Source organism: Rhinopithecus roxellana, chromosome 3 (assembly GCF_007565055.1).
Source record: "Rhinopithecus roxellana isolate Shanxi Qingling chromosome 3, ASM756505v1, whole genome shotgun sequence".
Taxonomy (NCBI): Eukaryota; Metazoa; Chordata; class Mammalia; order Primates; family Cercopithecidae; genus Rhinopithecus; species Rhinopithecus roxellana.
In genome coordinates this window covers 138,592,247-138,604,585 of record NC_044551.1, presented here as the reverse complement: position 1 = coordinate 138,604,585, position 12,339 = coordinate 138,592,247, and the positions used below count along the sequence as shown (strand labels likewise).

The following is a 12,339-nucleotide window of genomic DNA, read 5'->3' as shown; positions in this document are numbered from 1 at the left end:
GAGACTTCAACACTCCGCTGTCAACATTAGACAGATCAACGAGACAGAAAGTTAACAAGGATATCCAGGAATTGAACTCATCTCTGCACCAAGCGGACCTAATAGACATCTATAGAACTCTCCACCCCAAATCAACAGAATATACATTCTTCTCAGCACCACATCGCACTTATTCCAAAATTGACCACATAATTGGAAGTAAAGTACTCCTCAGCAAATGTAAAAGAACAGAAATTATAACAAACTGTCTCTCAGACCACAGTGCAATCAAACTAGAACTCAGGACTAAGAAACTCAATCAAAACCGCTCAACTACATGGAAACTGAACAACCTGCTCCTGAATGACTACTGGGTACATAACGAAATGAAAGCGGAAATAAAGATGTTCTTTGAAACCAATGAGAACAAAGATACAACATACCAGAATCTCTGGGACACATTTAAAGCAGTGTGTAGAGGGAAATTTATAGCACTAAATGCCCACAAGAGAAAACAGGAAAGATCTAAAATTGACACTCTAACATCACAATTAAAAGAACTAGAGAGGCAAGAGCAATCACATTCAAAAGCTAGCAGAAGGCAAGAAATAACTAAGATCAGAGCAGAACTGAAGGAGATAGAGACACAAAAAACCCTCCAAAAAATCAGTGAATCCAGGAGTTGGTTTTTTGAAAAGATCAACAAAATTGACAGACCGCTAGCAAGGCTAATAAAGAAAAAAAGAGAGAGGAATCAAATCGATGCAATAAAAAATGATAAAGGGGATATCACCACTGACCCCACAGAAATACAAACTACCATCAGAGAATACTATAAACGCCTCTACGCAAATCAACTAGAAAATCTAGAAGAAATGGATAATTTCCTGGACACTTACACTCTCCCAAGGCTAAACCAGGAAGAAGTTGAATCCCTGAATAGACCAATAGCAGGCTCTGAAATTGAGGCAACAATTAATAGCCTACCCACCAAAAAAAGTCCAGGACCAGATGGATTCACAGCTGAATTCTACCAGAGGTACAAGGAGGAGCTGGTACCATTCCTTCTGAAACTATTCCAATCAATAGAAAAAGAGGGAATCCTCCCTAACTCATTTTATGAGGCCAACATCATCCTGATACCAAAGCCTGGCAGAGACACAACAAAAAAAGAGAATTTTAGACCAATATCCCTGATGAACATTGATGCAAAAATCCTCAATAAAATACTGGCAAACCGGATTCAGCAGCACATCAAAAAGCTTATCCACCATGATCAAGTGGGCTTCATCCCTGGGATGCAAGGCTGGTTCAACATTCGCAAATCAATAAACGTAATCCAGCATATAAACAGAACCAAAGACAAGAACCACATGATCATCTCAATAGATGCAGAAAAGGCTTTTGACAAAATTCAACAGCCCTTCATGCTAAAAACGCTCAATAAATTCGGTATTGATGGAACGTACCTCAAAATAATAAGAGCTATTTATGACAAACCCACAGCTAATATCATACTGAATGGGCAAAAACTGGAAAAATTCCCTTTGAAAACTGGCACAAGACAGGGATGCCCTCTCTCACCACTCCTATTCAACATAGTGTTGGAAGTTCTGGCTAGGGCAATCAGGCAAGAGAAAGAAATCAAGGGTATCCAGTTTGGAAAAGAAGAAGTCAAATTGTCCCTGTTTGCAGATGACATGATTGTATATTTAGAAAACCCCATCGTCTCAGCCCAAAATCACCTTAAGCTGATAAGCAACTTCAGCAAAGTCTCAGGATACAAAATTAATGTGCAAAAATCACAAGCATTCTTATACACCAGCAACAGACAAGCAGAGAGCCAAATCAGGAATGAACTTCCATTCACAATTGCTTCAAAGAGAATAAAATACCTAGGAATCCAGCTTACAAGGGATGTAAAGGACCTCTTCAAGGAGAACTACAAACCACTGCTCAGTGAAATCAAAGAGGACACAAACAAATGGAAGAACATACCATGCTCATGGATAGGAAGAATCAATATCGTGAAAATGGCCATACTCCCCAAGGTTATTTATAGATTCAATGCCATCCCCATCAAGCTACCAATGAGTTTCTTCACAGAATTGGAAAAAACTGCTTTAAAGTTCATATGGAACCAAAAAAGAGCCCGCATTGCCAAGACAATCCTAAGTCAAAAGGACAAAGCTGGAGGCGTCACGCTACCTGACTTCAAACTATTCTACAAGGCTACAGTAACCAAAACAGCATGGTACTGGTACCAAAACAGAGATATAGACCAATGGAACAGAACAGAGTCCTCAGAAATAATACCGCACATCTACAGCCATCTGATCTTTGACAAACCTGAGAGAAACAAGAAATGGGGAAAGGATTCCCTATTTAATAAATGGTGCTGGGAAAATTGGCTAGCCATAAGTAGAAAGCTGAAACTGGATCCTTTCCTTACCCCTTATACGAAGATTAATTCAAGATGGATTAGAGACTTAAATGTTAGACCTAATACCATAAAAACCCTAGAAGAAAATCTAGGTAGTACCATTCAGGACATAGGCATGGGCAAGGACTTCATGTCTAAAACACCAAAAGCAACGGCAGCAAAAGCCAAAATTGACAAATGGGATCTAATTAAACTAAAGAGCTTTTGCACAGCAAAAGAAACTACCATCAGAGTGAACAGGCAACCTACAGAATGGGAGAAAATTTTTGCAACCTACTCATCTGACAAAGGGCTAATATCCAGAATCTACAAAGAACTCAAACAAATATACGAGAAAAAAATAAACAACCCCATCAAAAAGTGGGGAAAGGAGATGAACAGACATTTCTCAAAAGAAGATATTCATACAGCCAACAGACACATGAAAAAATGCTCATCATCACTGGCCATCAGAGAAATGCAAATCAAAACCACAATGAGATACCATCTCACACCAGTTAGAATGGCAATCATTAAGAAGTCAGGAAACAACAGGTGTTGGAGAGGATGTGGAGAAATAGGAACACTTTTACACTGTTGGTGGGATTGTAAACTAGTTCAACCATTATGGAAAACAGTATGGCAATTCCTCAAGGATCTAGAACTAGATGTACCATATGACCCAGCCATCCCACTACTGGGTATATACCCAAAGGATTATAAATTAGTCTACTACAAAGACACATGCACACGTATGTTTATTGCGGCACTATTCACAATAGCAAAGACTTGGAATCAACCCAAATGTCCATCTGTGACAGACTGGATTAAGAAAATGTGGCACATATACACCATGGAATACTATGCAGCCATAAAAAAGGATGAGTTTGCGTCCTTTGTAGGGACATGGATGCAGCTGGAAACCATCATTCTTAGCAAACTATCACAAGAAGAGAAAACCAAACACCGCATGTTCTCACTCATAGGTGGGAACTGAACAATGAGATCACTTGGACTCGGGAAGGGGAACATCACACACTGGGGTCTATCATGGGGAGGGGGGAGGGGGGAGGAGGGAGGGATTGCATTGGGGAGTTATACATGATATAAATGATGAATTGATGGGTGCTGACGAGTTGATGGGTGCAGCACACCAACATGGCATAAGTATACATATGTAACAAACCTGCACGTTATGCACATGTACCCTAGAACTTAAAGTATAATAAAAAAAAAAAAAAAAAAAAAAAAAAAAAAAAAAAAGTTTTTGGACTGACTTAACTTTTTAATTTGGCTCAGGGAACTGATTTCTAAATATTTTCTTAAGGATCTAGTGATAAAGTATTATTTTTAAAATAAAAGGTAGCTGATAACTAAATACAACTCTTTTTATCACCACACTAAAGACTTTCAATAAACATTACATTTATAACATTATGAATGTCACAATTCGGCACATTTTAAAATTATTCATAGTATTTCTTGGTTATTCATAGTCCTTCTTGTTTTATAGCCACATCTTTATCCCCCCAAAATAATGGTTCTTCACAATTTTAATAAGATTCTGCAAGGTCTTTTTTTTTCATAATCTTCAAACTGATTTTATGTATATGTAAGTTTTCTTTTAAAGATCTGAACCATTAATCCCAGTTCTCTCTTACTCACATTTTAATAGACTATTCATCTTCTAATATCTTTTCAGTACATTTTTTTCTTGTCTTTCAGCATTTATGGATGGAACTTGAGGCTTGCCTCAAGTGTTTGCTTTTTTTCTGTTTTCTAACCATTAGAATATGAAAACATTCAACTGACTACTCCATTTGAAGTCACCTTATTTAGTGCTTGACCCTTCTGTAAGTGGCATATGTAAGATATATTCTGAGTTCATTTTTATTGTTTCTTGTAGCTACAAAATAGACTCCATTAGTGAGACTATACCCTGCTGTTTGTATTAGTTTGAAGTCTCCTCTACCTATATCAGGAGTTTCAAATTATTTTTTGTTACTTTTTCTTTCTTTCTTTTTTTTTTGGAGACAGAGTCTTGCTCTGTCGCCCAGGCTGGAGTGCAATGGCATGATCTCTGCTCACTGCAACTCCTACCTCCTGGATTCAAACGATTCTCTGCCTCAGCCTCATGAGTTAGCTAGGACCACAGGTGCACACCACCACTGTAGGCTGATTATTGTACCTTTAGTAGAGATGGGGTTTTGCCATGTTGGCCAGGCTTGTCTTGAACTCCTGACCTCAAGTAATCTACCAGCCTCAGCCTCCCAAAGTGCTGGAATTACAGGCATGAGCCACTATGTCCAGCTAGGAGTTGCAAATTCTAATTAATGCTTGGAAGAATCAGACAGACAGTGTAAGCAAGTGAAGCGGGTCAAGTATATATATTCCCAGTTTTCTTTAGACACAATAATCTTTTCTTATTTTCCCTCTTTGCTAGAGATCAAGGTACATGGAACTATGTCCGTACTATCAAAAAAAACCCACTGTAAGCTTGGTAGTAAATGGCAACTGATATTCTTAGGGAAAACTGTGGGAAGTAGAAAACGAGAAAGTGTTTGCCTATTGTAAGGTAATCACTGTTTAGTTGTCTAGTTGATACGTGTAGGAATGTGAGCCTAGGGTTGTTAAATCCTTCTGATTTTCAAAAAAGACCATAAATCTAGGTGGTTTTTTTTTTGATAGTAGCAATGGAATTTTAAATTTAAAAATGTAGGTTAAATGCCAATAAACACGTAAAGCTACATCAGTTTTCTCATAGTATAAAATATAAATCCCACTTTCACTTGGAAGTCTTTTTTTATCTGATAACATTGTCATTCTTCTATTTTTCTTAACTTACGTAATTTCTTATTTGGTATTTAGCATAACGTAAATTTGCATTGTTGGTTTATTTTATGTGTATGTTCGTTTCCTTTAATTTCCTAACATAGGGACTGTGGCTGTGAGGCAGTACTTCGAATTCTTTAAAGTGTCCTCAGTAACATCCACAAGTAACCTTTGAGATTAAATAGATGGTATAACTTTGGTTGAGTTTCTTTCCAGCTCCCTATTCACATGATACAGACACCAAGTCCTGATGATTTTTATCTCCTAAAGTATTTCTTAAATGTTTACCACCTTCTCAAATCTTAAAACTACATTCTAGCTCAGGCCTTTTTAAATCTCCTGCCAGGATTTGATATAGCAGTAACCTCCAAGTTGATCTCCCTTGACTCTTTAGCCTCATCAAATCCTTTTATCCAGTAGCTGGAATACTCTACCTAGATTGTATCACATTTTCACTTAAAATCCTTAATTGCCAGCAGGTATGTGAAAAAAATGCTCACCATTCTTTACTAATCATCAGATAAATGCAAATCAAAACTACAATGAGATTTCATTTCACCCCGGTTATAATGACTTTTATCTAAGAGATAGGCTGTAATAAATGCTGGTGAGGATGTGGACAAAAGGGAACCCTTGTACCCTGTTGGTGGGAATGTAAATGAGTGCAGTTACTATAGAGCACAGCATAGAAGTTCTTCAAAAAATTAAAAATAAAGTTACCATGTGATCCAGCAGTCCCACTGCTGGGTATATATCCAAAAGAAAGGAAATCAGTATATCAAAGAGACAGCTGCACTCCTGTGTTTCAGCACCATTCACAATAGCCGAGATGTTTAATCAACCTAAGTGTTCAACGGTGGATGAATGGATAAAGAAAATACAGTACATGCATACAATGGAATACTATTCAGTCATAAACAAGAATGAAATCCTGTCATTCACAATATGAATGGAACTGGAAAATACCATGTTAAGGGAAATAAACCAGGCACAGAAAGACAAATACCATGTGTTCTTACTCATGTGGGAGCAAAATATTAGAAAATTGAACTCAGGGAGATAGATAGTAGAATGATGGTTACCATAGGGTGGGAAGGGTAGCAGGGAAGGGGCATACAATATGGCTGACTAATGAGTACAAAAATACACCTAGATAGAATGAATAAAATCTAGTATTTGGTAGCACTACAGGGTGCTACCAAATAATTTACTGAATATTTTAAAATAGCTAAAAGAGTGGAATTTGAATATGCCTAATACAAAGAAATGATTATATGTACTTGAGGTGATGGATACCCCAGTTATCCTGACTTGATCATTAAACATTATATGCTTGTATCAAAACATCACTGGTACCCCATAAAAATATACAAAATAGTTGTATACATTACCCATAAAAACAGAAAAAATACAAATTAAAAAATTGAATCTTACACTGATTCTCCATCTTTTTACCTTAGCAGAGCCTAAAAAATGATCTGTTATCTGGTTATTTTGTCCTTTACTACTCCTAGCACTTATCATCTCTAGTTTCCTAGTCTCCAGCATGTAGGTCTTCAAATGCATAATACTTTTTTCTTTATTGTTTTAGAGATAGGTTCTTGCCATTGCCCAAGCCAGAGTGTAGTAGTGCTATCATAGTTCACCTCAAACTCCTGGGCTCAAGTGCTCCTCCTGCCTGAGCCTCCTGGTTAGCTGAAACTACAGGTGTGTACCACCACACCTGGCAAATGTTGTAATTTTTTTGTTTTTTTTGTAGAGATCAGGTCTTACTATGCTGCCCAGACTGGTCTCAAACTCCTGACCTCAAGTGATCCTCCCACCTTGGCCTTCCAAAGTGTTGGGATTACAGGTGTGAGCCATTGCTCCTAGGTATTTTTCTTTATACCTTTGCTCAAGCTGCTTCCTAGGCCAGAATTCTTTCATTCATACTTAGCTCATTTATCACTTCCCTCTAGAAAATCTTCCTTTATTTTCTTCTCTACACACTCAACAGAATTGGTACCCTTCTCTGTTATTCCCAGAATGCCTTTGGCAGTGCCTGTCACTGTGCTTATTATATTTTCTACATAGTTTATAGTTTCTGTAGTTAGATAGGGTCTATGTTGCCCAGGCTGGTGTTGGACTCTTGGGATCAAGAGATCCTCCTGCCTTGGCCTCCAAAAGTACTGGGATTACAGGATTATGAGCCACCATACCTGGCCTAAGAGTGGGAACTTCATAAGAGCAGGGACTCATCTTTTTATCACTGTTGGAAAACATGTGGTTGAAATATATAAATTTTATATGGGAATAAACGTCTGAAGAATGAAACTAAAATTCTCTAGAAAGTGATATTGCCACTTTGGCTTCAGACTGTATGCTTATGCTAAATAATCTTGTTCATCTGTAAACCCTGTCATTTTTTTACCCTTTTCTTTTTGAATTTTTTTTCAAACTGTAGAAGTAGAGGATTAGTCTTGGAGGTCAGGTCATCTAGTTGACTCTCCTCCAGAATATAAAAATCTTGCTCTAGCATTGTAGTAAGTGGTCATTTAGCCTATACTTGAATGCAATATAGAACCTCACTATTTGTAGTCTGAACTGTTTTAGTTGTTGTATTCTTGCTTTATATTATTCAAAATTTACACAGGGAGCACCAGGAGATCTGAACTAGTGAGTTAATGCTTGGAATGGTGTTAAAGAAAAGTTTACCTTTTCATTCATGTGAAAATGTAAAAATTCAGTTATATTTTCATACTTCACCAGTAATAATTGTATGGATCATTTAAAACAATGTGAACGACCTCTAAACCTGTCACACTGGACTTTTGAGCATTTACATATTTTAGTCTTATGTTTACTTTCCAGCTTGCTCTTTATTATTAAAAATACTTGTGGACCCTAAGAAGATCCAACAAAGTAGTAAATAGTTGATTGGGAATTGTCAGCCTGGCATTAAGATGTGTTAATCAGCAAGATAGATAATAAGCCTTTAATTAAATAAGAGGTGATTTTATGTACTTTGATGACTAGTAATTAACTTTTTAAATTAGATATATAATTTTATTTGTAGGTAACCTTTAAATACTTAGGTTATTATATGCTCTATATCTTGACTGTGATGTCATTTATAATAATTTCTAAAGGCTTAATTTAAGAATACAGAATATAAAATACATAGCAACCTAGTTTGATAGGTTTTTAGCTCAAATAGAGTTGGGAACACTAAGTACTTCTTTCAGTTCTTGATGGTAGTATCCACTCATTCTTATCACCTAATCTTATATTCCGACTTTCAGCAACGTAAGAGTCAACATCTTGATTTTATTTGAAGAGAGAATTTATCAGATGTTACAGGAAAATTCAGAAATGAATTCATTAATTTTTTCAGGGAAATTCTGGAATAGGTTGTATCTGAACTACTCCTCCCCCTTACCCCACAAAAAGAAAAAAAAAAGACCTACAACAGTTTGTTATTATCAGGATTAAAAATTATTGCCATTTTTGTATTGGTAATGAAAATTGTAGTTTATATTTGATAGTTCCTAGTTTTACTACATTTTGTTGAAATTAAATATAATTATGTATATAAAATGTATTAAAATGTAATAATGAGATGATCTGATTAATTGCATTTATTTTATTATATCACTGAATTAAACTTACTATATTGGTTGTTTAATTTTGATCATATGATGATAACAAAAAGGACTTTATATATCTAATTTATTCTCTTTTTAAGATGGTTCCATGGGAAGATTTCCAAACAGGAAGCTTATAATTTACTAATGACAGGTACTTATTCACTTGCTTTTCTAATGTCTGTTTAAAGATAATAAAAAAGTGAACAAACCATTTATCATGTGTTTTGCCTTTAGCATTCAGTTAGTGTTTATGCATGTTACAATTTCGTGTCCAGTGCTAAGAACCTGGTGTTTTTATTTCTATTTTAAACATACATGTATTATAAAATTTAGTAAAGTGTGTTTTTCTTTTACCCCAGGCCCCTGTCCACTTCCTCAGAAGTAACACTAGGTGATAGTTTTTTTTTTCCATATGTTTCTAGAAGTTTTCTGTGTCTCTGTGAATCTCTCTTTCTCACCCCTGCACCTACACAGACAGGAACATTCAACACACTTTTTTCATGTTAGATACATATTGGGAGATGATTTTGTATCTGCAGATAAAAATTTTCATTACTCTTTTTATGGATTTAAACTTTTCATTTTTTTTTTTTTTTTTTTTTTTTTTTGAGACGGAGTCTTGCTCTGTCTCCCAGGCTGGAGTGCAGTGGCCGGATCTCAGCTCACTGCAAGCTCCTCCTCCCGGGTTTACGCCATTCTCTCGCCTCAGCCTCCCAAGTAGCTGGGACTACAGGCGCCCGCCACATCGCCCGGCTAAGTTTTTGTATTTCTTTAGTAGAGACGGGGTTTCACCGTGTTAGCCAGGATGGTCTCGATCTCCTGACCTCGTGATCCGCCCGTCTCGGCCTCCCAAAGTGCTGGGATTACAGGCTAATTAACTGGTCTTCAGAAGAAGGATATTATATTGTTTTTATTATTTTGCTGTTCAGCTATAAAAGACATTCTTGTATTTATCTTTGTATACTTGGTGGAATTATATGATTGAGCTTTATTTAATATGTATTCATTTTAACATTTCCCAAAACTCTTGTGCTTATAAATACAAAGTAAAAATTGACTTGTAATGTGGTTTTAACCATCCTGTCATTGTTTATTCCTACTAAATATCTAAAGCTGAATTAATTTAAATACCAAGCATTTCTTCAGCAAACCACATCTTATAAAGATTTCAGACAAGTTTGAGCTTTAGTATGTAATTTAAAAGTTTTAGTTCTTCAAAAATGTTGACTGTTCAATAGTTTCTGTGAAATATTGAATGAAATAGATTCTTGTGATAACACTAGTTATTAAAGAGGTAATCTGAATTGTTTTAATCCATAAAGCATTGCATTTTAAAGTAATAATTTATTCTTTTGAAAGATTTGAGATAGTTTTTGAAGTACTCAATTTTATTGTGAAGATGTACGTTAAGTAGGTTCAAAAAATGAAAAAGATCATGATAATGCTATATGATAGTAATAGAGAAGAAATTTTAAACCAAAATGACATTCTATCAGCTATTTCAGTATGGAACCAAAAATATGTAGTTTAGTGAATTTATTGAATTTTGGATATGTTTCTTTTTTGGAACTTGCACCATCAAGTACTTGAGGTACTTTTGTTTTAAGGCATGCAAGGTTGAAAAGGAGCTAAACTTAATTTCCTTACATTAGTTTGCATTTTCTTTGTGTCATGTCCTCTTTTGAGGATCTGGTGGGATTTTCTCTCCTAAGAAGTACAAATAAGGACTTGCATGCATAATTTTGCATGAAATTCCTATCATATTCTAGAAGAAATTTAGAGAGTGTCTTGGATTCTTGTCACTAAAATTTGTTGTATCAACTTAGAAACACTTTCATTTTAGCCCACGTTATACAATTTCTGTAATTTTTATGTTTACTTATATATTAAGCCTTGAAGATTCAGTTTTTTAAGGAGATTTATTTTTTTCTTTTTACTGAACACGAAGTTACTTGATAATATGTGCCTTGACTGGATGATTGGAACTATTGTAATTTGCCCCCAAACTTTATATCTTATAATCTAAGCATTCATTGTGTTTTCCTAAACACAATCAAGTCCTGATCTTTACTGGATCATTTGGACTTAAATGGAGAAAAGGCAGAGCATCTTAGTAGTATGAGTCACTGCCAATCAAAGATATCAGAAATACTTCTCTAAAATTAATATGATATATTTAACATATGATAATTTGCTTCTATAATTCCTTTCAGGAGCATATCTATTGAATAAAATATAGTGTATGTGTATTGAATTTGATAACGTATATACATGTTTCAGTTGTTTTGAATCTACCTTTGTGAAAAGCTTTTGGTTCTATTTTATTACAGTCATTACTTTTTAATTTTTTTTTAAGAGGCAGGATCTTGCTGTGTTGTCCAGGCTGGTATTAAACTCCTGGGCTCAAGTGATCCTCCTGAATAGCTAGGATTATATGCATATATCACTGTGCCTGGCACAGTCATTACTGTTTAATGATTAATTGAAAACACTGATAAAGCACAGAGTATTCTTAAGCAAAACTGGTCTTCACTTTTTAGAATCTTCTTATTACAAGGATTTACAAACAGAATTTAGCATTTTTAGCCAGTATTCCCTAACTGTGCTTAGGTTCCTTCCAAATTATGACAGTTGTAGATATTACTGATCAGAAGTTACTGCTGCAAAATTTCTGCTTTCTATTTTTATGTATTAAAGCTGGTAAGAAGGCCGGGCGTGGTGGCTCAAGCCTGTAATCCCAGCACTTTGGGAGGCCGAGACGGGTGGATCACGAGGTCAGGAGATCGAGACCATCCTGGCTAACACGGTGAAACCCCGTCTCTACTAAAAAATACAAAAAATTAGCCGGGCGAGATGGCGGGCGCCTGTAGTCCCAGCTACTCGGGAGGCTGAGGCAGGAGAATGGCATAAACCCGGGAGGCGGAGCTTGCAGTGAGCCGAGATCGCGCCACTGCACTCCAGCCTGGGTGACAGAGCGAGACTCCGTCTCAAAATAAAATAAAATAAAATAGAAATAAAGCTGGTAAGATACAACAGAGAGCTAGCAGACAAGCAACATGGATGGTTGTGAATCATAAACCAGAAAATTTGAAAGAAATTGTCCTTAAATAAAACAAGTTCCTGGTGAAAATTTACATATGTTTATGACTTTGAATGCACTTGTAAGAATACTACTTAACATCTTTTCTTTTTTATTTGATAATTAGGGAAAAACTAACAGCTTAATTTTTACAGTTGGTCAAGTCTGCAGTTTTCTTGTGAGACCCTCAGATAATACTCCTGGTGATTATTCACTTTATTTCCGGACCAATGAAAATATTCAGCGATTTAAAATATGTCCAACGCCAAACAATCAGTTTATGATGGGAGGCCGGTATTATAACAGGTAAATCATAATTTTTTAGTTATCTTTTGCTTTTGGCAAAAATAGTTGAAACCCCGATAATACAGTATTCAGTATTATATAAATTATATAAAATT

General features: G+C 35.7%; 1 protein-coding gene across 2 annotated transcripts in view; it reads left to right on the top strand.

The window, feature by feature from the left end:
• RASA1 (RAS p21 protein activator 1) overlaps window positions 1-12,339 on the top strand; it is a 133,550-nt gene that overhangs the window by 76,023 nt on the left and 45,188 nt on the right. For both annotated transcript variants that reach the window (XM_010354685.2, XM_010354684.2), the window contains exons 7-8: window positions 8,958-9,010; window positions 12,094-12,244. In XM_010354685.2, the coding sequence (XP_010352987.1) occupies window positions 8,958-9,010; window positions 12,094-12,244 (204 nt within the window). The remainder of the gene's footprint in view (window positions 1-8,957; window positions 9,011-12,093; window positions 12,245-12,339) is intronic.